Here is a 23,996-nt window from a genome sequence, read left to right on the forward strand (position 1 = left end):
TCAGCAGAGCCTCATCGGACACTTGTTTGCTAGTTTGGCTGCCTAGCAAAGACTCTTCTTTTAGCAATAGTCTTAGTTTCTTCTGAGGGAAGCCATTCTCCAGCTCTGGGAAACATGGCGGATGTTCAGCTGAAGTCCTCCCCTGCCCCAAGATATGCAAATATCCCAAGAGAAACCCTGAGCCTTGTCCATGGCACAAGAATGGCTTATTTCATCAGGACTTGGCTAAGACCACTGTTCAACTACTGTTCCCATGATTCCTGCTCAATTCAGGCTCGTCTCTTAGTTATTGCTAGATTTTATGAGCTACACCGGTTTCTTCTAATAAACTCAGTTCTTCGTGGTCAGGCTGTTTCGTTGTGAGGAAGCAAAGAAGCTTATAAAAGCCTTGCCTCTGAGAAGTCACAGGAAACAGGAGAAATGTCCTGTGTTAGATTTACAGTGCAAGGAAGATTACAGGGTAACCGACAAGCCACTTCTAAAGTATTGAAAATTACCACAGTGTGAAGGGCTGGCTCGTGCTTGCTATGATATTCCACTCAAAATATTTATAAGGCATATAATCAATGCAAAATCAGGCATACTGTACAGAACTTCCAAAGGTTACCTTTCATCCATGCACTTACTGCAATCTTACTCTGACATTAGGGCCAATTTTCCCTGGGGATAGAGTTCTCCCGCCTTCATTAATTTTTAGCAAGTATTTATAGCTAATATTTAAACATGTGTTTATATATTATATTCCCATATTATATATTTTTGTATTATACAAACACACTTAAAAATGAGAAATAAATAATTGCTACAAACGTGTGTGTGTGTGTGTGTGTCTGTGTTGTGTGAGATGTGCGTACGTACCTGATGGAGTGAAGACTCTTGTGAGCCATCACATGTGTGTGTAGGTCAGAGAATTGCTACAGGTGTTGACCCTGACCTTCCACCTTGTGTTTGGAGCAGAATCCCTCTTGTGTTTGTTGCTATGTTTCATATTCTGGGTTCCCTGGTTTTCAGGCTGGATTCTCCTGACCCTGTCTCCCAGCTCACCAGAGGAGTGCTGAGATCATAGGCGCATGCCACTTATTCTGCCTTTTACTTGGGTTCTGGGGGATCTGAACTCAGAAACTTCTACCTGCTGAGCCATCTCCTGAACCCTATTTGTAATTCTTTTATATTACTTATTTCTTCATCTGGCGGCCCTTACACAAAGGGTACACGTTACTAGTTATTTGGGTAAAAATCAGCGTCTGTGAGTGTTATCAGAGGTGGGCGTGTCTTGTAAGTCTCCTTTTACATTTGTGTTTCTTCGAATTTGAAATTTTTCCCATAAAATTTTACCAGAGTGTGGAAAACTAAAATGTCCTTCTAACATCAAACTTTTAAGAGTTAATTATTGATTAATAATGTTTGACACCATCCAGGCTGCTGAAAAATCCCATAGCCTGGGAATTTAAACAACAAATATTTACTTCTCAGTTCTCCATGATGGCATACCAAGGTCAAGGTGCCCGCAGACTAGGTACCTGCTGAAATGCTGCAACCTGGCACATTTTCACTGTGTCCTGGCATAGTGGATGGTACAAGATAGACCCTCTCCCTTTCCTACTTTCCTCTCTCCCTCCCTTTCTTCTTTCATTCCTTCCTCCCCTTTCCTCCTCTTCCTTCTCTCCTTCCTTCTTTCTTTTCCTAAAGTTTGAGACTTTGAATTTTAGTAGTTTCTTTCTCTTTTGTGTGTAAGTTCATGGTAGAGACCCAGGGAGGAATTAGGAAGCTTCCCTCTGTTATTTTCCACCTTATTCCCTTGAGACAATACATCTCACTGAGAGCAGAGCTAAGCTGATCACCGGGTGATGCTTTTGTCTCTGGCCACCACCAGTACTTTGGTTATAGGCTTACACAGGTGCTGGAGAATTCAGATCTTCCTGCTTTCATTGCACTCTCCCCAACCAATATGTCCCCACTCAGCACATCTCCCTCTCTCTCTTCTTCCTCCTTCTTGCTGAGAATCCATCAAACCCAGGGCCTCAATTGAACTAGCTCCAGCTTTTCTCAGATTCATTTTTGCTTTGAGCCAGGATCTCACTGTGAAGCCATGACTAGTTTGGAAACTCTTCCTATAGACCAGGCTGGCTTCCAACTCAGAGAGTCACCCGTCTCTGCCCTGCCCCCCAATTTCTGGGATTAAAGGTGGTGTACCACCACGCTGGTTTTCAATGATCCATTAAAGTGGCACTAATGCTATCCATGAAGGCTCTGCGTGAAGGAGCCAATCACTTTTTCAAGGCTTCACCTTTTAATACCATGACTTTGGGGTTAACATTACAACATACAATTTGGAAGAGGGACACAAATACTAACCATACAGAGGCAAATTAGTAGAAAAATTTAATATTTTATTTACATTTAGTATGGTTGTGTTATGTGGGGTCATAAAGATTAAGATCAAGGTGAACAAAAAGACAGCATACACTTACATGTGAGAGAGATTCACGAGCGGTCTAAACATTCTTTGTTGGATATTTGAAATTTCGATTCCTTCTAGGTGGCTAAAAATACCAAGTAATAGTTAAAAGAACATGTGTTATCCCCAGCACAATAAAACAATTATTTTTTGAAAGACAATGTAGCTAAGTGCCTTCAGTTAACATTATTCTAAGTGAAATGCTCAGACTCCACCTACCTAGATACTTCCCCAGGTTATGGACATGTCTATCTTCCTTTAAAAATCTTCATAGTTCATGATATAATGCCTAATGCATGCTAACTAGTCAATAAATGTTTGTAGAATAAGTGTGCATGCATTATATTCTGAACATTTTTATTTTTCCAATACCTTTGTTTGTTTGTTTGTTTTCGAGATAAGGTTTTTTTCTGTGTAGCTTTGGCTGTCTTGGACTCGCTTTGTAGACCAGGCTGGCCTTGAACTCACAGAGCCTGCCTCTGCTTCCCGAGTGTTGGGATTACAGGCATGTGCCACCACACCCGGCTTCTAATACCTTTTAAGCCATATTTTTTTCCTAATAAAGTGCTATTGTACTGTAGAGTAGCTAAATAAGATGAACTGAGGCTTAGCTTTTAAAGGCAATTAGACATTATCAGAACTTCTTTCTCTCTGTCTCTGTCTCTGTCTCTGTCTCTGTCTCTCTCTCTCTCTGTTGTGGGAGTCATGATTTACACAGATTCCATTTTAGGGTAAGGATGTGAATCTTTGTTTTCAACTTGACACACTTGAGAAGAGGAAACCTCAATTGAGGGAATCCCCTCTGTTGCTTTGGCTAGTGGGTACATGTGTGGGGCATTTTCTTGATTAACAATTGATGTTGGAGGGCCAGCAAGCCTTGAAGCAGCATTCCTCCATGGTTTCTGCCTCAAGGCTTGAGTTCCCACCTTGGCTTCTGTCAATGCTGACTTATAGCCTATAGGCCCAATAGACCCTTTTCTCCCCAAGTTGTTTTTGGTCAGTGTTTTACTACAGCAACAGAGAAACAAACTAGGACAGATGCTAGAGTAAATCTTAAGTACCCAGAGTTAATGGAGCAATGACTATGCCCCATACATTCAGGGAACAGAAATGCACAATTCAGTATCTTAATCCTGGTGACACAGATGTAGAGATTCATTCTCATTTAATTTTTAGCTTATTAACACATGATATAGAAATAATAACTGTCTGTTTATAGTCCATCAAGGACTCAAATATTTTTGTGGAGCTGGAAATAAAACACAATTAAAGACATGAGACCATGCATGCTATTAGTATTGAAGTAAAACTGTATATGCATATACTCACAGAGACTTGAGTTTGGCAAGATAATCAAATTGATTTACTTGAATTTTCTGTATTGGGTTATAAGAAATATCCCTGTTTTTAAAAAAAGACAGCAATAAATTATTCCCAAGAATTGCCTGGACAAAGAGAATATATTTGTTGACTTTGAATGACTTTGAGACATTTACCAAAAAAATTATAGTACAACTCAAAATATATTGAAAATTTAAACTTAAGACATGAGGCCATAGAGGAAGACTTCCACGACTCTGGTCCAGCCGTGATTTCTTTTGGATGTGATTTCCAAAACACAGACAGTAAAGGCAACAAGAACCAAAGAGGACCACATTAAACTCAAAAGCATCTTCATGCCATAAAAGAAGTCTACAGCATGGAAAAATGATTTGCAAAGCACTCTCTCCATTTTCTCCCTCTTCCTCCACTTCCTTGCTTTGTTTTGGGGATGGCAAGGACATGGTTTACCACCGAGCCAGACCCCACCCCTGCTGAATATACATCGGAGGATGCAGTAACAGCTAAAAGAACACACACAAGTGGCCAACAGATACATAAAGTACCCTCAAGATCACTAATCATCAGACAATGCTAATTAATTTATTGGAATTAGGGTATAGCCAAGGATGACATTGATTTGGCCTTGACTTTTGAACTTCTTAACCTCAAGAACAGTCAGCCACATAAAATCGTATTCTTTACAAATCAGCTAGCTGTGGTATTCTACTAGAGTGGCAAAAATTGAGCTAGATCAAAGCAATGACGAGAAAGATATTCTTGTTCATGACATCAAAGGAGCCCAAATAGCAAAAGCAGTCTTGAAAAAAAAAAAACAAAAAACAAAAAAGGACAAACTTAGGGCTCGCACAGTAATCTACATCTGTGCAGACCAAAGGATCTGCCTCCAGAGCCCAGGAACAGCCACACTCAGACATAATCAGATAACTTTTGATTTACATATCAAAGCCATTCAACAAGGAAAGGACAAACAGCGTTGGTAAAATTGGATATCTTCATGCAAAAAGAATAGAACTAGACCCTTACTGGACCCTGTACACAAGCTTACTTAACATGGATCACATGCCTAAGTGCACAGCTATCCATCGAACTAGAAGAAAATATAGGAAGACAATTTCATTGAGTGGATCTGACAATGTCTTAGACGTGAAACTGAAAATATACACAATAACGTAAAAGATACAACTATGACAGTGTATTAAAGTTAAAGAACACTGTGGTATAGGGAAATGTTACCCATAACAAAGGGCAAAATACTCGTGAGTCCTGTCTATAGGATACCCATGATGTATAAAGAACTAAGACTCAGGCCTCCAAAAGGAGCGCACATGGACATGAATGAAGCACTTGAGTAGTTTCTCCCCAGGAAGGCAGACACGTGACCAAACACGAGGGGAAAATACTCAACATTGCTCATATCAGAAGCAATGAAAATCAGATCCTCGAGGGTTCTCAGTTAGGATGGCTGGGAGGCAGGAAAACTAAAACAGCAGATGCTGGAAGACTGTAGACCTGGAACCCTGTGCACTGATAGCGGGCGTGTAAACTGGCACAACTCTGATGAGAAACAGATCTAAATAGAACAAAAATAGAACTGCCATGTGATCTGGCCAATTTCTGGGGGTGTACAGGTAGTCCCTGGCTTATGACTTTTCACCTTACAACAGTGTAAAAGCGATATACTTTTACTACAATCTGTATTTTAAGGAGGGTGGTGGTGTATGGCTTAGTGGTAGATTGCTTGCCTGTTACGCATTATTCATCCCTGAATTCCAACACAGGAATACTGAGGAAGGGAGGGAGAAAGGGACAAAGAAAGAGGAGGGCTCCTCTTTGACCCCTTCTTGGGATAGCAGTATGTGTTATGATATAGTGTGTGTTGCAGCTCTCAGCCACCCATAGCAACTCAAGGGTACAAAACAGATACTCTACAGTGCAGTGGTTTCTAAGTTACAAGGGTTGATAGGGTGGGTGTATTAAATGCCCTTTAAAAAATAATAGTTCTGATGTGTGATGCTTCATCAGGTGTATCTAAGTTTGCTGTGTGTTGAGAAGGAGCACAGAACCCAACTATCTGAACGTAGACATCCAGACATGAATTTGCACACTTGTGTTCATAATAGCATTATCCAACCTAGCCAAAAGCTGAAACAACCCAAGTGCCCACCCACTGGAGGATGACAGCACACAGCGTATGAGATTCTATTATTCAGCCCTAAAAGCCAAAAGGAATTCTGATGCATACTACAATGCTGATGTACCCTGTTGATACGGTAAGAGAACTAAGCCAGTCACAAAACAATGACTACGACATGGAGAGAGCAAGTAGGATGGCAGTTGCCAGGGCTGGGGCGGGATGAATGTGGACTTAGAGCGTGATGGCCAGAGGGTTTCAGCTTTGGACTAAGTAAACAACTCTGCCAGTTTAGTTGGTGAGAGCCGAACAACATTGTGGAAGGTCTTGACGTAATCCTATGATACAGTAACAGACGGAGCACTCAATGCTATGTATATCTTATAACAATTAAGAAACAAGATAGGGAAGTGAAGTGGGAAGTTAATGTCTTACAATTGTGACAGCTCCTTCAGGTCCTTAAATATGTCCGGTGGAAGACTTTCAATCTTATTATTTCCTAAATCCCTAGGGAAACAATTGCAAGCATGTCATATTGTTTTCTGATGACGTCATTCATTGGTAGAAAACCCATTAGAAAACCATTTACAACTTTCTAACAGCGCCATTGGTGAACTGAGTTACATACCAATAAGTGTCTCCTAGGTGTGAGGATTGAACTCCCAGCCTCATTCCTGCTCATGTTGTGCCCTACACTTAAGCTCTGCCTCCAGGCCCATGAAGTCAAGAAGGTTTAAAAGAGGGAGTGAAGCAAGGAGACATAAAAAGATTGTACCCTGAGCTAGGTACAGTAGTACACATCCATAATCCCAACATTTGGGAAGTAGAGGCAGGAGGATTAGAAGTTCATGGACATCCTCAGCTATACAGTGTGTTCAAAGCCAGCTTGGGCCTAGAAAGCACTTCCTCAGTTTTTAAAGTTCTATTCCATGTTTTCTTGGAGACAAATCATTGGTGGTATTTAATCTCGCTTGGATGGATTAAAATTCTCACTGACTGTATGCATGATGTCCCTTCATCCTTTATTTCTCCTTCTCTGTTAGATTAAGAGCATAGTTTGAAGCCTTGATTTTCTTTCTCGCTCTCTCTCTCTCCTCCCTCTCTCCTTCCTTTCTTCCTCCTCTTTTTTTTTTTTTTTTGAGACAGGGTTTCTCTGTGTAGCCCTGGCTGTCCTGTTGAAGACCAGGCTGACCTTGAACACACAGGGATCCTCCTGCCTCTCTCTCCTGAGTGATGGGATTAAAGGCATACACCACCACTGCTTGGCTTATTATTTTTAAAAATATGTATATGTATATGTGTCTATGTCTGTGGGTGGCTTAGTTCTCAAGAGTACAGTGCTTGAAGAGGTCAGAGTGATAGATCCCCTCAGAGATGGAGTTACATGCCCTTGTAAGCCATTGACAGGGTGCTGGCACCTGAACTGGGCTTCTCTGCAAGTGTAGTATGCTGGAGTATCGTCTGGTGCTTTGTATTTGTTAATTGTTTGTCCCTCAAGATTCTTACTGCAGACCATCACATACCCCAAATATTGCTGTTTAACCTTGCCTCCCTGTTTGACTAATAAAGAAAGCTGATACCTGGGCAGGGCCAGAGGAAAGCAGGCGTGGCAAAGGTTCATGGGCTTTGGGGGACAGAGAGGATCTTGGGAAAGAGAAACAGGTGGGCACCAGAGGAGAAAGAAGAATTGTCAGGGGATAGGAAAGAGCCATCTGGGCCCAGAGAAGGAACTCTGAAGTTTCACATGGAAAGAAATGGCCCAAATGAACAACCTTAGTAAGTATTTTGGGATTATGGATGGGAGATAGCCCAAATAGAAATTATTACAAGCAGATGGCATGGGACGGAGGCTGGCATGTAAGTGAAGATAGCTTAGGAGGTAATATCTGCCTTGCCCCAGGTGAAAATAGGCTATTCTAAATTATATCAGGTGTCTGTCTTTATTGATTGTAAAAACAGGTTAGATAACACCTCTGTAAAAATTATAAGCCTAATAATAAATATTTTAGGCTCCTCTTCCTCCTCCTCCTCTTCTTCTTCTTTTCCTCCTCCTCCTCCTCCTTCTTTTTCTTCCTCTTCTTCCTCCACCATCTCCTCCTCCTTCTAGACAGGGTCTTGTTATGTAGTATAGTTTGCCCGTGAGATCATGATTGTCCTGTCCTCTGCCTTGTGAGTTTAGGGATTATAAGTGTGTTCCACCATGTCTAGTGTGATTAAGCTTTCAACACTAAAAAGAAATAGCTGATCCAATCTGTCAAATACTATCAAGATTATTGTTATGATCACCTTATTTTCAAACTGTATATGTATTTACTGAATTTTGTGACTGTCTTTGTTATGTACATAGTCATGGGTGAATCATCTATGAAGATGCATTGTTCTGATTTGGCAAAGGAATCTAAAATTTCATCCTTCAGAAATACTTTCCACAGTTTACGGTGGCCTGAATAACAAAGTCAAAACTGCTTAGCATGATGTAAAATGTCTTTAAGTAGTGACGTACCTTTCTAACTCACTTCTGGATGCTGCCTCCTCAGACACTGCCCCACAGCCCACACATGCTCCAGAGCTCCAGTGCCATGCTCTGTATGCAGACTCCCTCTTGATTCTTGTAGACTTTTCCTCTGGCCTCTGATGTCTTAGATTTTCTGTCCCAGGAACTACATAAGGGTTTTCTATGACAAGGGCAGGCTGGTTGTTGGCAGGGTTTGCTCAGCACAGTGTACTCAGCCCTCCTTCAGAACTAGAGTTTAACCCTAGACCCATCTAATGACTGTTACCTCCAGAGAACACACTACTTTTTGTCCCTCTAAGTCTGAGTTTTCAGGCAAGTGTTTGCTGTGGGATTAGGCAGGCTTTAGGCAGGGCTAATTATCAACCTTGGTCACTCTCCCCATAGACTATCAACCTAGACAGACTCTGGCACTGAGGCGTGTTCCACAATCACTGCCGGCTATTAGTGCAGAGTCTGCACCAGAGGCCACCATGATGACTATGACCCAGGGGAACTGTTGTCTGACTTTGGGAGGTGATTTCAAGTTGGATAAAATTAGGACAATATGGATCGTTTAACCAACTTTTGTTTTAATGGCTAGGTCACTTTGCCACATTTCTCCCTGTTATTGAGAGTAATCTCCTATGCATTCAAGTGCACACATGCACATATGTGCAGGTGCTTTCAGAGGCAGAATATGGCATCAGATCCCTTGGAGCTGCAGATACAGGTGGTTGTGAACTGTCCAATGATGATGCTGGAAACTGAATTGAAGTCCTCTGGAAGACCAATATGTATTCTTAACTGCTGCCAGCTTCCTAGATCCCTGCACCCTCCACGTTTTTATTGGAAAACTCTCAGCAATTCAGCGTTTGGCCTGTGTAACTGTCAAAACATGTAACTGTAACCACCACAGGTTATTCCCAGATAGTTTTTATTAGAGTAGACACTGATCTGAAGGACTCACCAATGGCTCACAGTATTTTATTCTGACCACTAATGATCATAAGGCTTTAGGTTCATCATAGAATTTCTTTGATGGTCTTTGCAATTATGCCACTGATATTTAAAGGAGACATCAAAATCTTCTGCATGTCTCTCTCTCTTTCATTACCGTGCATAGGATTTGTCTCCTTATGGCCAAGGGTTCCCCTCCAGCCTCAGCTCCAGGCCAATGATGTCTTGTGGTCCCTCACTCTGAACCCTCTGGGAACCTTAAGGACAGACAGCCTGCCTCATTGGAGCAATGAAACAGAATAGTGTAGGCTGTATTTCATTTATTAACTTTACCCTGGTTATGCCGGGTGTGGTGACGCATGCCTGTAATCCTAGCACTTGGGAGGCAGAGGCAGGTGGATCACTGTGAGTTCGAGGCCAGCCTGGTCTACAAAGTGAGTCCAGGACAGCTAAGGCTATACAGAGAAACTCTGTCTCAAAAAACAAAAACAAACAAACAAACAACTTTACCCTGGTTTTATTCTTTGTCTAAAGCTATGCTTCCTTTATCTAACTTATCTCAATTATTTATTTCATCATTTGCTTTGTGTGTACTTTCTGGAAAGAATAAATTAATATTTATTAAATATATAAACATTATATATCTATATATAACTAACACAAAGTAAAACTGGGAAAGAGCATTCTGAATACATATTTAGTTAGACTTACAATTCATTCAGTTTCTGGAGGTGTGTAAACGCATGTTCATCTAAGTGATTAATTTTGTTTTTCCTCATTACCCTGAAAGTAAAGAGAAAAGTACATGTTAACATGTTAACAAACTTATCACATGGGTTATTAAGTGTAATTCCTGAAACATATGCTAAAGATAGTGAATCCAGAGTGCAGTTTACGACCAAGATAGCTTGAATGACTGAGTGTGTACTTTATTTACTTAGAAAGCACAGTCTCAACTACGCAGCCCTGGCTGGCCTCAAACTCACCACCTATCTGCACCAGCCTTGGAGTATCACAACTACAGGTGTGTGCTACCATGTCCAGCTTCAGTTTGACTTCATTCTTAGATTTATCAAAATTTTTTTCATAGGGACAATATGAAAATGTGGTTCAAATTTGTTATTGGAAATGGGGCAGCACCTCTTGAGAACAAAAACTTGTATCTTGCAGCTATGAGCACAGGAATTGCTTTAGACTTACATCTGCAGTCTGAAGAGTGTGTCTATCTAACAAAAGGCTCTGTGCACCACAGGGCTCTTAGTGACTAGTGCGTGGAGTTAGGACGGAGCTGCCTAAGAGCAACTGTCCTGAGTGAACCAACTCAATCTCTCTTTAGCTTTCCTAGCCATGAATATTTGGAAAATAATATGAATCAGAATATGGCAGGTGCTCTTGACTGCTTGTGCGTGCGCGCGCGCGCGCGCGCGTGTGTGTGTGTGTGTGTGTTGAACCTAGGACTTCACACTTGTTGGGTACTTGCTGTACTGCTGATCCACACCCTAGTCCCATCTTCACTGATCTCTGTTTTATGCACTAGTATAAATGACTACTTTGGGAAATTTTTTAAAAGGCTTCCGGCTGTTCTTGAATCTACTCTTTTATTTAAATATTTTTATCTCAGCATATAAGATAACGGGATTTACTGTGGCATTTTCACATTGTATGCCGTAGTACTCTATTTTTAGCCATACCATAATTCATCTGTCCTCTCCATCTCACTTGCTTCACTCTTGCTGGTTCCTTTCTTTTACCCAAATGGTTCCTTATTTTGCTTTGATATCACATGTGTGTTATTACTGTCTTTGCCCTCCTCAGATCTCTTCCTCCTTCTCATAGTCTGCTTTCTATTTGTATAACACACACACACACACACACACACACACACACACACACACAGAGTTACTTCACGTATGCAAGTAAGGATGCATTTATGACAAAAACATGTAGTATATATCTTATGAGCCTGGCTCACTTCACTTAACATTATATCCCATTGCATCATTTTTTTTCTCACTAATGCCACAATTGTTAATTAAAATTCCATATGCACCACATTTTTAAAGACCACTTATTTAGATGGACATCTAGGCTTGTTCCACTAGCTGATGTGAACATTATAGCAATAAGCATGGATGTACAAGTTTCTTTGTGTTGACTTTAGAGCCCTTTTGGTACAGATCACAAGCCATATGTCTGGGTCATATGGTGGTTCTGTTTTTAGATTGTCAAGGAATCTTAATATTGATTTCTAGAGTGACGATACCATTGTATAATCCCACCAAAAGTGTATAAGCATTCCGCTTTCCCTATATTCCTACCACAATTTGTGAGGTCACACAGAGGAGTGCATAGCTCACCTACCAGGAGAAACCCAAATGATTTTTTTTCCATATAGAAGTTTAAATGTTGAGCCAGGCGATGGTGGCACATGCCTTTAATCCCAGCACTTGGGAGGCAGAGGCAGGCAGATCGCTGTGAGTTCAAGGCCAGCCTGGTCTACAGAGCGAGTCCAGGACAGCCACGGTTACATAGAGAAACCCTGTCTCAAAAAAACAAAAACCAAAACAAACAAAACAAAAGTCAATGCCAATTCCAAATGGTCATTCCTTGAAACATACATATGTGTAACATCACACACATTAAGCAGATTATATTTAGGAGCAGATTATATATTTGCACTTAGCAGGATATAATATGTATACATATACATATGTGTATGTGTTCATTGTGTGTATATATATGTCCTGATATATCCCTGAAAACCACTATGTAGACTAGGCTAGCCTCTAACTCCTAGAGATATGCCTCTGAAGTGCCAGGATTAAAAGTACTGACTTGGTTTTGTTTTGTTTTTTTATTCTTGAGATCAGAATTACATCATTTATCTCTTCCATTTCCAGCCTCATATCCTTTCTTGCTCTCTTTCAAATTAATATCCTCTTTTTTCATTGATTGTTGTTGGTGTAGACGAGGAAAGGAATCACATTGCCTCTGCACATGCCCAAGCAAGGTTCTGCCCACATAAAGGATACATTTGGTATTGTTAGGAGAGTTAACGTTACTTTAAAAAAAGATAGTACTTACAAAACAGTTAGATTATTGCAGGAAATAAAAGTCAAGTTTCTTAAACTATGAACACGGTTGCCTTCAAGGTCCCTAGAACATAAAAATAAAATACAATCAAAATAAATTCATAGACAGAAATAAATTGGCTGGGAATTACTTGCTATTGTTTCTTCCCATTTTGCTTACAGTTGTTTGTATAGCAGATGAATTTACATATGTAGTATATGCTACATACATGGAGTGATATTGTCTGCCTCCTGTATTAATAGTAAAAATGATGTGAAGTCCTGGCTTCCATCCCAGTACCAAGGAATAAACATGTTTTGAGCCATATCTTTATCATGTGTCCACAATGACATGTATATTATTCTCTCCAAGAAATTGAGAAAGAGAAAAGTTCTGTGGGAAATATCTGATTGATTAACAGATATTTAGTACTAAGGTGTACTTGACACTTGTCCATGAGCAGAAAGAAAGCTATAGGAGCCAACGAGGCTGCAGGAGCTGTGGCTGTGCAGGCAGTATTCATTCACTTATTTATCTTAATAATTTTAAAGTTTGCTGGGCGGTGGTGGTGCACACCTTTGATCTCAGCACTCAGGAGGCAGAGGCAGGTGGATCTCTGAGTTTGAGGTCGGTGTGGTCTACAGAGCAAGTTCTAGGACAACCAAGGTTACCCAGAGAAACCTTGACTCTAAAAACCAAAAGCCAACCAACCAAACAAACTGAAGCTGACACTGACAGAGTGACATATGTCTGAAAAAATGATCGGGAATTAAGGCATCGCAATATTGAGTACATTGAAGAAGAAGGAGGAGGAGGAGGAGATGAAGAAGGTATATTTATGATAGAGAGTAACATAGGAGGAGCACATTTGAAGTCAGGCTGTAGAATTAACAGCAGATCGCTCTTCTGGAGGGAGAGTTATAGTTCTACGAAAGTGGTTGCTAAATGCTTGGAGTACTGGTCTGTCCTCAATGTCAGACTCGCTCCTTTTTATTGCTAATGGTTATTCATGAATCTACCACCAGGTGGCAGAGCAGTTCCCACCTGTAATATCAGCACTAGGGAAACTCCGGTAGGAGGATACCTGCCAGAGGTTAGCCTGGGCTAAATAATAAAATCTTGTTTTGTTTGTTTGTTTTAAAAATAGTCTCAATTCACATCTTTCTTCTTCGTGTGCTTAGGATTCAACCCAGGACCCTTTGCCCGAAGTAAGCAATCAACCGTCCAGCTATCCCTCCAGCCACACAATGCACACAATTTTAATTGCAGTGCTCGATTGGTTTAATTACTAAGTCAGTATTGTAAGGGCTGCTACTGTAACCTTTTGAACCAAGCTTGAATCACAGGGAAGGTTAATGACTCAACACGCCCCTGGTTTTTATGGCTTCAGCTTGTCGTCCATCTACAGAAAGAGTTGTGCTGCCGTGCCAAGGTGCCTCAGGACTTAGAGACAGCTTGTGAAATGCTTGCTTCTCTTGAGAGACCCTAAATGAGCAGGTGGCAAGTCTGCCTTGATAGCTTTCTGACCCTTTTCTCATTGTCTTCCTGTTGTTGTTGTGGTTGTTCGGTGCTTCTAGTTTGCTGTAAACTGGGATACCAAATAAGCAACTTTTGAAAATTTCTCACGAAACAAGAGGTAAAAGGTGTTTTCTTTATTCCGGTAGGCAGTTTGTTGATTGAACTTTTAAGTAGTAATTTTGGTAATTTCTTAAAAACAACCAACAACCAAAATCAAAACCAGCCAAACAAACCAACTAACCAATCCTGTAGGGTATTTTTTTTTCTTTTTGTTTTTTGTTTGTGATAACAGGACCGTATCTGTACCCCAGGCTGGCCTTGGACTTGTAGTGGTGCCCCTTCCTTAACCTCTAGCTTTGGCCTCCTGTACAGCTGTGAGCTACCACACCGGCCAAACCTATATTCGGAACAGGGAAACTTACTGGCTGATGGAACTCTAACCAGTGGAGTGCTACTTATTATGATGCAAAGCCACCGAGCCAACAAATTACACAGAACATGCAAGGGACTTTCTCCACACATCCCACAGCCCCCATTCTATCATAATTAGTGCTTAGCAACACATTCTCATCACTCAGAATTTAGGGATAAAACTGAAATGACTTAGCTTTCTGCATCAGTCTAATAGGTGAGCAGATTGACAGCGGGAAGAAATATGAAGCAGACCAATGTGATGTCCCTTCTGTCTTTCTTCTTCCCGGTTCCAAATACTTTTCTCTTTCATGCATTGCATTTTGGTGAAAGTTTAGAGAAGTTACTCAACGAGGGTGCTTAATATAAAAAGACAATAATAAAATAATGCAAAGAAACTCGATACACTAGCTACCTGGCACAGAAGACCCTTGGTGTCCAATGTGTGTTAGTCAAATTCAGAACAATGTAGGGGGGCCGGGGGCGGGGGGGGGGAGAGAGAGAGAGAGAGAGAGAGAGAGAGAGAGAGAGAGAGAGAGAGAGAGAGAGAGATGCGCTCACTTACAGCCATTGCAGCTGGGGCATGTGCTGACATAGGGGTTTGTCAGGCAAACCGGTGAAGACATTACTCATCAGCTCTCTAAAAAGGAAAGAAACCACGAAAATCACATTTTCTGTCTCTAGTCAAACACACTGTTACCGTTACTCTCCCGAAAGCACGAGAAGCTCACTCCACAAGTCTCCCACATTACTTTCTCTCTGCACGCCCTGCAGTATCAAAGCACTTTGGAAGTAAGAATTTACACGCATCCGTTCTCTTGCAGGGAACAAAAGCCTGTGCCCATCAGCAGGGCAAACGAGGTGCCCTTTGTAGGCGGCCTTGCCTTTGCTGGCCTTACTTCGCCTGCGCGGAATGATGGCGCTTTAAGGATACTTCGGTACAGAACCTGTGCTCAGTTTTGGTGGGCTGGGAGAACATCGTCATCAAACGGTCAGACACCCCCCACCCCCCGGGGTGGGTCTCAGGTTAGGCCCGACATTAGTTGGGCATTTCCTTAATCTCTGCTCCGCTTTTGTCCTGGCACATCTTGTAGGCAGGGTAAGTTTGGGGTCGAAGTTTTTGTGGGCGGGTTGGTGTTTCCCTCCTTCCGCTAGGAGTCTGAGATTTAAGCATCCTCCCTTGGGTTCTCCTTGTTACTTATCTTTTTTTTGGGGGGGGGTCTGTGAATTGTATGTTCATCCTGTGCTATATGGCTAACATCTGCTTATGAGCCTAGCATAGCAATCTTCTGAGTGGCTCCACCCAGCAGCTGATGGAAACACATGCAGAGACCCACAAGCCAAACACGGGGGGAGCACAGGGAGTCTTGTGGAAGGGTGAGGGGGAAAGGATAGAAGGATTCAGAGGGGAACGGGAGCTCCACAAGAAGACCAATAGAGACAGCTAACCAGGGCCTTGCGGGACCTGTGAAGATTGAAGCTCCAACCAAGGACTACACATGGACTGGACCTAGGCCCCTACACAGATGTAGCCTATGAGCACTTCTGCCCTTATATGGCTCCTCTAGTAAGGGAAATGTGGACTGACTCCGACATGGACTCTATTGCTTGCTTTTTGATCACTTCCCCGTGGCAGGCCTGCCTCACCAGGTCAAAGGGTAAGAGGAAATGCTCAGTCTTGATTGGACTTGACATGATGGGGTGGGTGGGGCTCCTCTTCTCTGAGGAGTAGGGGAGGGGGGAATAGGGGAAACAGGGAGGGAGGGAGCTATATGACCGAGATGAATAATAATACTAAAAAATGGTCAGACCTATAGTCTTAGAAAATATGGTCAAGGTGGTTTTTAGTTGAGAAAGCTTCTTTAGGCGTCCATAATTACAAATTTAATGCTTACTGTGCTTAAAATTTTAATTTTTAAATTTCTGTCTCTTCAGTTAGAATTTAATTTCTTTTATTATACTGATTTGTGTGTGTGTGTGTGTGTGTGTGTGTGTGTGTGTGTGTGTGTGTGTGTGTATTGGTTTGAATAGGAATGGCCTCCATAGATTCATGTGTTGAATGCTTGGCCCATAGGGAGTAACACTATTAGGAGGTGTGGGCCTTGTTGTAGGAAGTGTGTCACTCTAGGGGCGGGGTTTTTGGTCAGCTCAAGTCGGTTCTCAGTCTGCTGCTTTGAGATCAGGGCGTAGAACTCTCAGCTCCTTCTCCAGCACCTGTCTGCCTGCCTGCCGCCATCATACCCCCTGCCATAACGATAGTGGACTGGAAGCCAGCCCGAATGAAATGCTTTCCTTTATAAAAGTGGCTGGGGTCATGGTGTCTCTCCACAGCAATAGAAACCCCCAGAGAGTATGCTACAGTGTGTATGCAGAGTTGACAGCTCGAAGGAGTCAGTCTTTCTACCACGTAGGTCCTGGGGATTGATCAGGGGTCATCAGGCTTGGTGGCACGCACCTTCACTCACTTACTTACAAGAGAATAAGAGAATTAAGTCCATAAAACGTGAGTGGGGAGATTTGACTGAGGTGATTGTCTTCAATTATCCTGTCAGTGAGAAGAAGAGGACAGAGTTACGCGTGGATCCTCATTCTCGGAACATTAAAACCAACACAAGGAAATACCACACAAATGAGACTTACAGCCATTCCAGCCTGCGGAGATCTTCAAAAACACCTGGCTTCAGGAAGGTTATTCTGTTATGACTGAGGTACCTGGAAAGGAGACATAGCAGCAACAAGTTTATTCTTTTTGATGTGTTGCAATAAGGAAAGTAATGACAGCCGTCATTCTTCTTACGTTCCCTCCTATACCATTTCCACCATGTCACTTCCTGCCTCTGAACTTCCAAGGGCACTTATCATTTATTATGTCATCCCTAGCTTTTAATTTCCCATAGATAGGTATCAGGCTGGGATCTGTAGGTCGCTGTTGGGAGGGGCTGAGGACATTTAGGAAGCAAGGCCCTCTGGGAATCCTCGGGTCATTGGGGGGATGTACTCTTGTTCCATGGTGCCTCTGAGCGAAGCTTTTCTCTTCCTTACTTCCCAGGCATAAAGTGGGTGAGTGTTCCGCCATGAGTTCCCACCCCCTTGTGCTGCCTCCTCACAGGCTCAAAGTAACGAGTCAGCCAATCACAGACAGACCCTCAAAAAGTGTGAGCCTAGCGTGGCATGGTGGTGCACGGCTGAAATCCCAGCACTCGGAGAGGCTGACGCAGGCGGAACTCTGCGAGGTTGAGGCCAGCCTGGTCTACAAAGTGAGTCTAGCACAGCCAAGGCTACACAGAGAAACTCCTCCCTCCCCCCCCCACCGGGGAGGGCGTATGGAATGTGAGCCAAAAATCTTTTCTCTTTATAAGTTAATTATCTCAAAAATTTTGTTATGACAGATGACTCACAAGTGGGCTAGTTGTGGCAAGTATATCAGCCTATTTTTTGAAGGAGAGGCAGACAGGATGTGAAAAAGTAATTAGGTAACATACAAAAACCAGAGGGAAATTGAGACTGGAAATTGAGGAACACAGGGAAATGGAGAAAAAAGGAGGCACAGTCGAGCAGTATCTTTGTAGTGAGACTTTTTGGAATTTTGGTTTCTTTAAAAAACACAGAAATATTATAAGCATATGTTTTTGTTTTCGTCCCAGGTGTCGGGTGTGGGCTGCTTTGCAGCAGCTGACTATGGTTTGCCTCTTGCTTTAGCAGAGGTGTAATTTTGACAGCTGCAGATAGTTTCTGCAATTGTGTGGCATTTGGAATTCTGGGTACTTTTCAGAGGACATATAATGCTAGGGCCCCATAGGTGGATTTGTTGGTGGTTGTGGTTTCTTGAGATCCACCTCTGCCTCTCTGAGTGCTAGGATTACAGGTGTGCATCATCACGCCGGATGATGCTGTCCTTATTTTTTATTTTTTAAAATATTTATTTATTATTATGTATACAGTGCTCCACCTGCATGTACACCTGCAGGCCAGAAGAAGGCACCAGATCATATTATAGATGGTTGTGAGCCAGCATGTGGTTGCTGGGAACTGAATTCAGGACCTACCGAAGAGCAGTCAGTGTGCTTAACCTCGGAATCATCTCTCTAGCCCCTGTGCATGTCTTATTAATAAGTTTGAATCTCATTGCCTACCCTCTTCTTCTAGGAAACTGCCCTTTCTGTTAGATTTGATTTTCCCTTGTTTGTTTCCTATGTTAAGCCACTTCCTTCTCTGCAGGCCTGGATGCCAGGCAGGCAAAGAAAAACTAAGAAATACCTTTAGCACCTCCACAAACATCTCAGGGCTCTCTCATGAATCAGTACCCATCCCTTCAAGTACAAGGCAATTGAGCCACCCAGGCGCCTCGTGCACATCTGTACTGCCCAGTGCCCTTCATTTCTCAGAGTCATCCTGCGTTGCTCTAGGCCAGACATCATGACTTCTCACCGAGTACCTGTCACATTGACCTTGACCGTCAATGTGATTGGCTTGAGAAACATGCAGGCAATCAGTAAAACATGCTGTCTGCGAAGGGTCTTACAGAGAGGGTCAACTATGGGCTGGTGGATTTCTCAGGGAGGTAGGCCACACCATGCTGCCTGCAGTGATAGGCTTCTGAAACCATATGCCATGATGAATATCCTTGCCTATAAGTTGTTTCTGTCAGGTATTTGTCATGGTGAGCATAGTGCAACTGGCACAGATCTATGACAGCAGAGCAAGTGTGAGCAACGCAGGTTTCACCTTAAGTGCTAATCCCATGGTATTGCTTTCTCTTTAGAGATTGGGAGGCTTGATTGTTGCAGGGTATTTGATCTCATTGTGAACTGTGAACTGTGAAAACCTGTTTCTAATTGTGGTGTGGCTCAGCCTTTGATCTTAGAGCTTCCTGTTCACTGTAAACAAGTACTTGTGGTGTGGCTCAGCACCCCCTAGCACACACCTTTAATCCAAGAGCTTTCTGTAAACAAGATTAAATACAGTTAACCCTAGGTCAAGGGGCGAAGCAAGCAACCAGATTGACAGGATGTGATCATGAGTAAAAATTTAGCGAGTGAGAGGAAGTCCAGAGGGTGGATAGAGAGACACATAGGAAGTAGAAATGAGGGATATTGAGTTGAAGGGTATTTAAGACAGTGTGAGCCCAGTAGGAAGGGCTTTTTCCTTTGGGGACTTTGGCTGAGTAGGAAGGTCAGCTGGTTGCTTTCTCTGCCTCTCTCTCTCTCTCTCCAGCATCTCATCCCAGCATCTGACTCTTGTGTAGTCAAAGATAAAATCGAATGTTTGGGATTTTGTTTTTAAAAACAACACTCAATAGCTTCTAGAACAGTTCAGGGAGCTCTGAACTTCTGGGGTAGCAAGCAGTTCCTTGAAGCATGTCTGATCTACCGTCCTATGTCCCAGAGACATCTACCTACAGACTTTCCCAGTAAAGGATGAAATGAGTACTTTATGCAGAATAAAGGCACATATCCAGTGATATTTAAGAAAATTAGCGATAATATGGAATTGTTAACAGTCACACAATAGTCCAGTGCCAAGGGACAACTGCGAAGAGATGGGGCTTTTAAAACTTTTTCCAGCTCTGTTCTGACTTTCAAGAATGTCTCCTGTATCTTAATCATGAAGCCAAACTGATGCTGTCCAGACAGTTTCAAATACACCCACAGAGAGGAAAGGGCAGCCAGGTGAGAATGAGCACACTGCTTTAAGACAAGGGCAACAGGCTCAGAGCAAAAGAAAAGAGATGGTCTAAAGTGTCCAGGACTAGGAGTCCAATTTCCTGTGACCGTCTTCTGTTTGCTACCAGTTGCCAGGAGTTTTTGACTCAATCTCACACTTTGATACTCTAGACTATAAATATGGTAAAAACACTATTTTGGTAAAGATAAAGAATGGGGTAGGGTTAAAAAAAGAAAAAGACAAATGAACAGGATTGGTGTGATGGCTCAGCAGGTCAACGTTCGCTGCAAAAGCTGGTGACCTGAGTTTAATCCCCAGGACCCACATATTAGAAGGCAAAAACAGAGGTGCTCCATGTCTTGCCAGTGCACCACCCTGCCCCTACCAGATAAGAATAATAAAGCTGAAAAAGAAAAGAAAAGAAAAGAAAAAAAAAAAAAACCCTAACCCAAATGGAAAGAATGAAAATTCAGGGGGATCTTTTACACACCCACGTTTCATATATGTTCATTTGTAAGTAGCTGCTTGGTAAGGATGTGCATGAATATGAGGGAATTTTGAAAGTCTATTAAAAGGAAAGTTTCCCATGGGCTGGAAAGATGGCTTAGCAGTGAAGAGAGGTTGCTGCTCTTCCAGAGGAAGTGGTTTTGAGTCTCTGCATCTACACCGCAGTTCCCAGCCTTGTCTGTAACTCCAGTCCAGGGGATTTGATGTCCTTTTTCTGGCATTCTCAGACACTGAATGCACACGGTGCCCAGACACACACATAGGCAAGACATCTATATACATAAAATTTAAATGGGGAACCGGATTTCCTTTTCGTTCCTCTTGGGCACCATGAAACACAACCTCACAGCCAATAGGATAGTTAGTGTCGAAGCCAGCTCCCCAAGCCGGGAAAGAAATGAGCGCGCATGAGGGTGAGGAAAACTAGAACTCACGTGCTGTTGGTGGGAGATTAGAGTGATGCAGCCATGGGGGGGGGGGTAGAAGATGGTGTTGTAAAGGAGTAAGGGAGATATTAGCACAGGAGGAGGGAGGGGGTGGGGATGGAGGCCAGGGTACAGCGGGAGTACGAGGAGGAGGAACCTATACTGAAGACCTTTTGAAACTCCACGTGGAAACCTATAACTATATGCATAAAAGCAGTTTGAATGGCGCCACCATATGATGGACGAGGACGATACTGCAACTGTATTATCATATGCTACCAAGTGCCTGTCCCCTCACCCCCAGTCCCCCAGTACCAGGAATGAGTTACATTTTGGGAGGACTTTGGCCAAAGAGGTTCCATAGACACCACCAAACACTACAGGCTATTGGCGATGCTATTCGCTATCTTCCACAACGTGACACTAAGACCCTATTGCTGATGATACCACACGAATGACAGAGAAGGTAGAGAAATCTAGCTGGTACGCAACAGGAAAGTTCACTCCTACTAGCTGGCATTCACAGTGCTGGAAGTTTCTATTCATGCTACAGAAGGAGAAAAATAGCCATCAGTTTCACTCCGCTAAGAGCCTTGGCAGCTGTGATAACAGTCTGACTACAACATATGCTCACTGATGCAATGGTGACACAAATGATAAGGAAGCAGCCAATCATTTTTTTTTATTATTATTATTGGATTTAAGGCCTGCTCCATGCTCCATTAATGAGGCCAAGAACCTGGGACGAGATAGCTGATGGACCTGCTATAAACCTACTACTGTTATGCTGGTAAATAAACATAGAAATACAACAGCCCTAGTGACATATGGCCATACCCGTGGACCAGTGCCTCACTCAGACCTCATCAGAGGAGCTTCTTGCAGCACTAGATATTGTGGAGGGAGTGGGAGACTTTGCAACCCTCAGCCCTGAATGGATCACCTTTCTTGAACTCTCCCCTTTAAGCACAGGGGACTACATAGAAGAGGGGGTGGAAAGATTGCAAGACCCACCCAGAGGTGGAGGATGATTTTTAAGAAAACATTACACACCAGACCTGCCAGTGCAAGCCAGACAGAAATCCCAGCACAGAGGAGTGGAAACGGGCACCCAGGCTCACCTCTAGTCAGGAAGCTATTTGAAAGTGATACCCATTGGCAAAAAGAAAACCAGTTTTCTTCAGTGGAGTAACACTGGGTATATGAGCCTCATGCCCAGCAATAGTTGGCAAACACTGATTGGACTTCATCTTTCTTTCTTTCTTTTTTTGGTTTTTCAAGACAGGGTTTCTCTGTGTAGCCTTGGCTGCCCTATACTCACTTTGTACACTAGGCTGGCCTCGAACTCACAGTGATCCACCTGCCTCTGCCTCCCGAGTGCTGGGATTAAAGGTGTGCGCCACCACCGCCCAGTCTCTTTTTTCTTAAGACAGAGAAAGGACATGAAGTTGGGTGGGTAGGGATGGGGAAGGATCCAGGAGGAGCTGCGGCATAGGAAAAAAATATGATAAAAATACACTGCACAAAATTCTCGAAGAACTAAAAGCAGTGACGGGGCTACTGGAGAAGCAGTACAGTAGCTTCCAAAACAAACCAAACAAAAAAGGCAGGATCAGCACATGAACCGCAATTATACTTCCTTGCATAGCACACATAGTAGGACTCAAAGCAGGAACTTAGACACGTGTGGACTGGATGACAGAGGTGTTATCACAATGGGAAGAGATGGAAATCCCCAAGTGCCCATGGACAGATGGATGAGTACGCAAAATGTGGTACATACACACACAACAGAAATATTATGCAGCTTTGAAAAAGAGTAAATTCTGATACACACAAGGAGGAATGGTAAAGACATGGAACAAAGTGACATGTGAAACAAACCAGATTCCACACTCAAAAGCTTTGCATGTTAAATATTTATAAGGTAGTATTAAATGGTATAAAAAAAGGAGTCAGTCGTAGTGTGTGTGACTTTAATTCCAGCACTCTAGAGGTAGGCGAGTTCAAGAGCATCCTGGTCTACATAGTGAGTTCCAAGCCAGGCAGATACACAGTGACACTCTATCTCAAAAATTCATAAAAACATATCTGAGGGGTTGGGGGTATTCCCCAGTGTATGCTTAGTATGCACAAAAACACAGATTTCATTCTCAGCACGAAAAGAAAACAAACATAAGCAGAATCCCCTGGAAAACAGGGGAACCCCCTTTTTCTTCCCTACACCACTGGGTTTCTCACATTGACTAAGTTCCTTCAGTTGTCACTCCTGCTGCTATCAGCAATGTACAGTGGTTCCACACACCTAATGTTTCCTGTGTGTGTTTTCATTGTTCCCACAACAGCCCTGCAGTGCACTACTAAAGCAAGCGTCCTGCAGTAGAGGGAGCTGGTGCCCAGGGTCACTCACCTGGCAAGTGAAATCAGGGCTCAGCCAGACACAGCGTGCTCCCAATCCTGTGCTCCCAATCCTGTGCTCCCAATCCTGTGCTCCCAATCCTGTGCTCCCAGGCTGCCGACCATACCGTCCCTTCAGCACTTCATACATGTCCTCTTCCACTGCCCTGAGCAGGAGAGCCCTTTGGACTGCAATGGGTTAGCCTGACAGAACGCTATTGGTCCAGGGGGCCAGCCATTTTGGCTCCTGTACTTACAGTTTAGTGAGGCTGTACAGTCCTCTGAAGGCAGAGATGGACACGGAGCGAATCTTATTGTTTTGCAGGTACCTGTGACCAAGAGCAGTCAAAAAGGAAACAATACAACAGTATCAGCTTCGCAAGACAAAAGAGCCTGGAAGATATAAGCAGTGGTGTTGGTGGCACACGCCTGCGCTGACCGCCTATTCCTTCCCAAGGGTGAGATGGTGAATGTCACTGAGTATTTCTACAGAGTATAGAAATAGACACGAAAGGAAAGGGGACACTGTGGAATAACTGGCCGAAACTGGTATTTTGCTGTTAAATTCATGCATGCTTGAGCTGTTTTTTAAAAATTTACAAGTTCAAGACATAAATG

The 23,996-nt window shown here is 42.8% G+C and overlaps 1 protein-coding gene across 1 annotated transcript in view; it reads right to left on the reverse strand.

The window, feature by feature from the left end:
• The window catches only part of Rxfp1 (relaxin family peptide receptor 1), a 101,721-nt gene that overhangs the window by 12,956 nt on the left and 64,769 nt on the right, over positions 1 to 23,996 (reverse strand). Inside the window, exons 6-14 of the mRNA XM_051157332.1 lie at positions 23,636 to 23,707; positions 17,026 to 17,097; positions 16,859 to 16,930; positions 14,951 to 15,025; positions 12,469 to 12,540; positions 10,096 to 10,167; positions 6,369 to 6,440; positions 3,788 to 3,859; positions 2,472 to 2,543 (exon numbers count right to left, since the gene is read on the reverse strand). Coding sequence (XP_051013289.1) covers positions 2,472 to 2,543; positions 3,788 to 3,859; positions 6,369 to 6,440; positions 10,096 to 10,167; positions 12,469 to 12,540; positions 14,951 to 15,025; positions 16,859 to 16,930; positions 17,026 to 17,097; positions 23,636 to 23,707 — 651 coding nt within the window. The remainder of the gene's footprint in view (positions 1 to 2,471; positions 2,544 to 3,787; positions 3,860 to 6,368; positions 6,441 to 10,095; positions 10,168 to 12,468; positions 12,541 to 14,950; positions 15,026 to 16,858; positions 16,931 to 17,025; positions 17,098 to 23,635; positions 23,708 to 23,996) is intronic.

This window comes from Acomys russatus, chromosome 15, assembly GCF_903995435.1.
Source record: "Acomys russatus chromosome 15, mAcoRus1.1, whole genome shotgun sequence".
Lineage (NCBI taxonomy): Eukaryota > Metazoa > Chordata > Mammalia > Rodentia > Muridae > Acomys > Acomys russatus.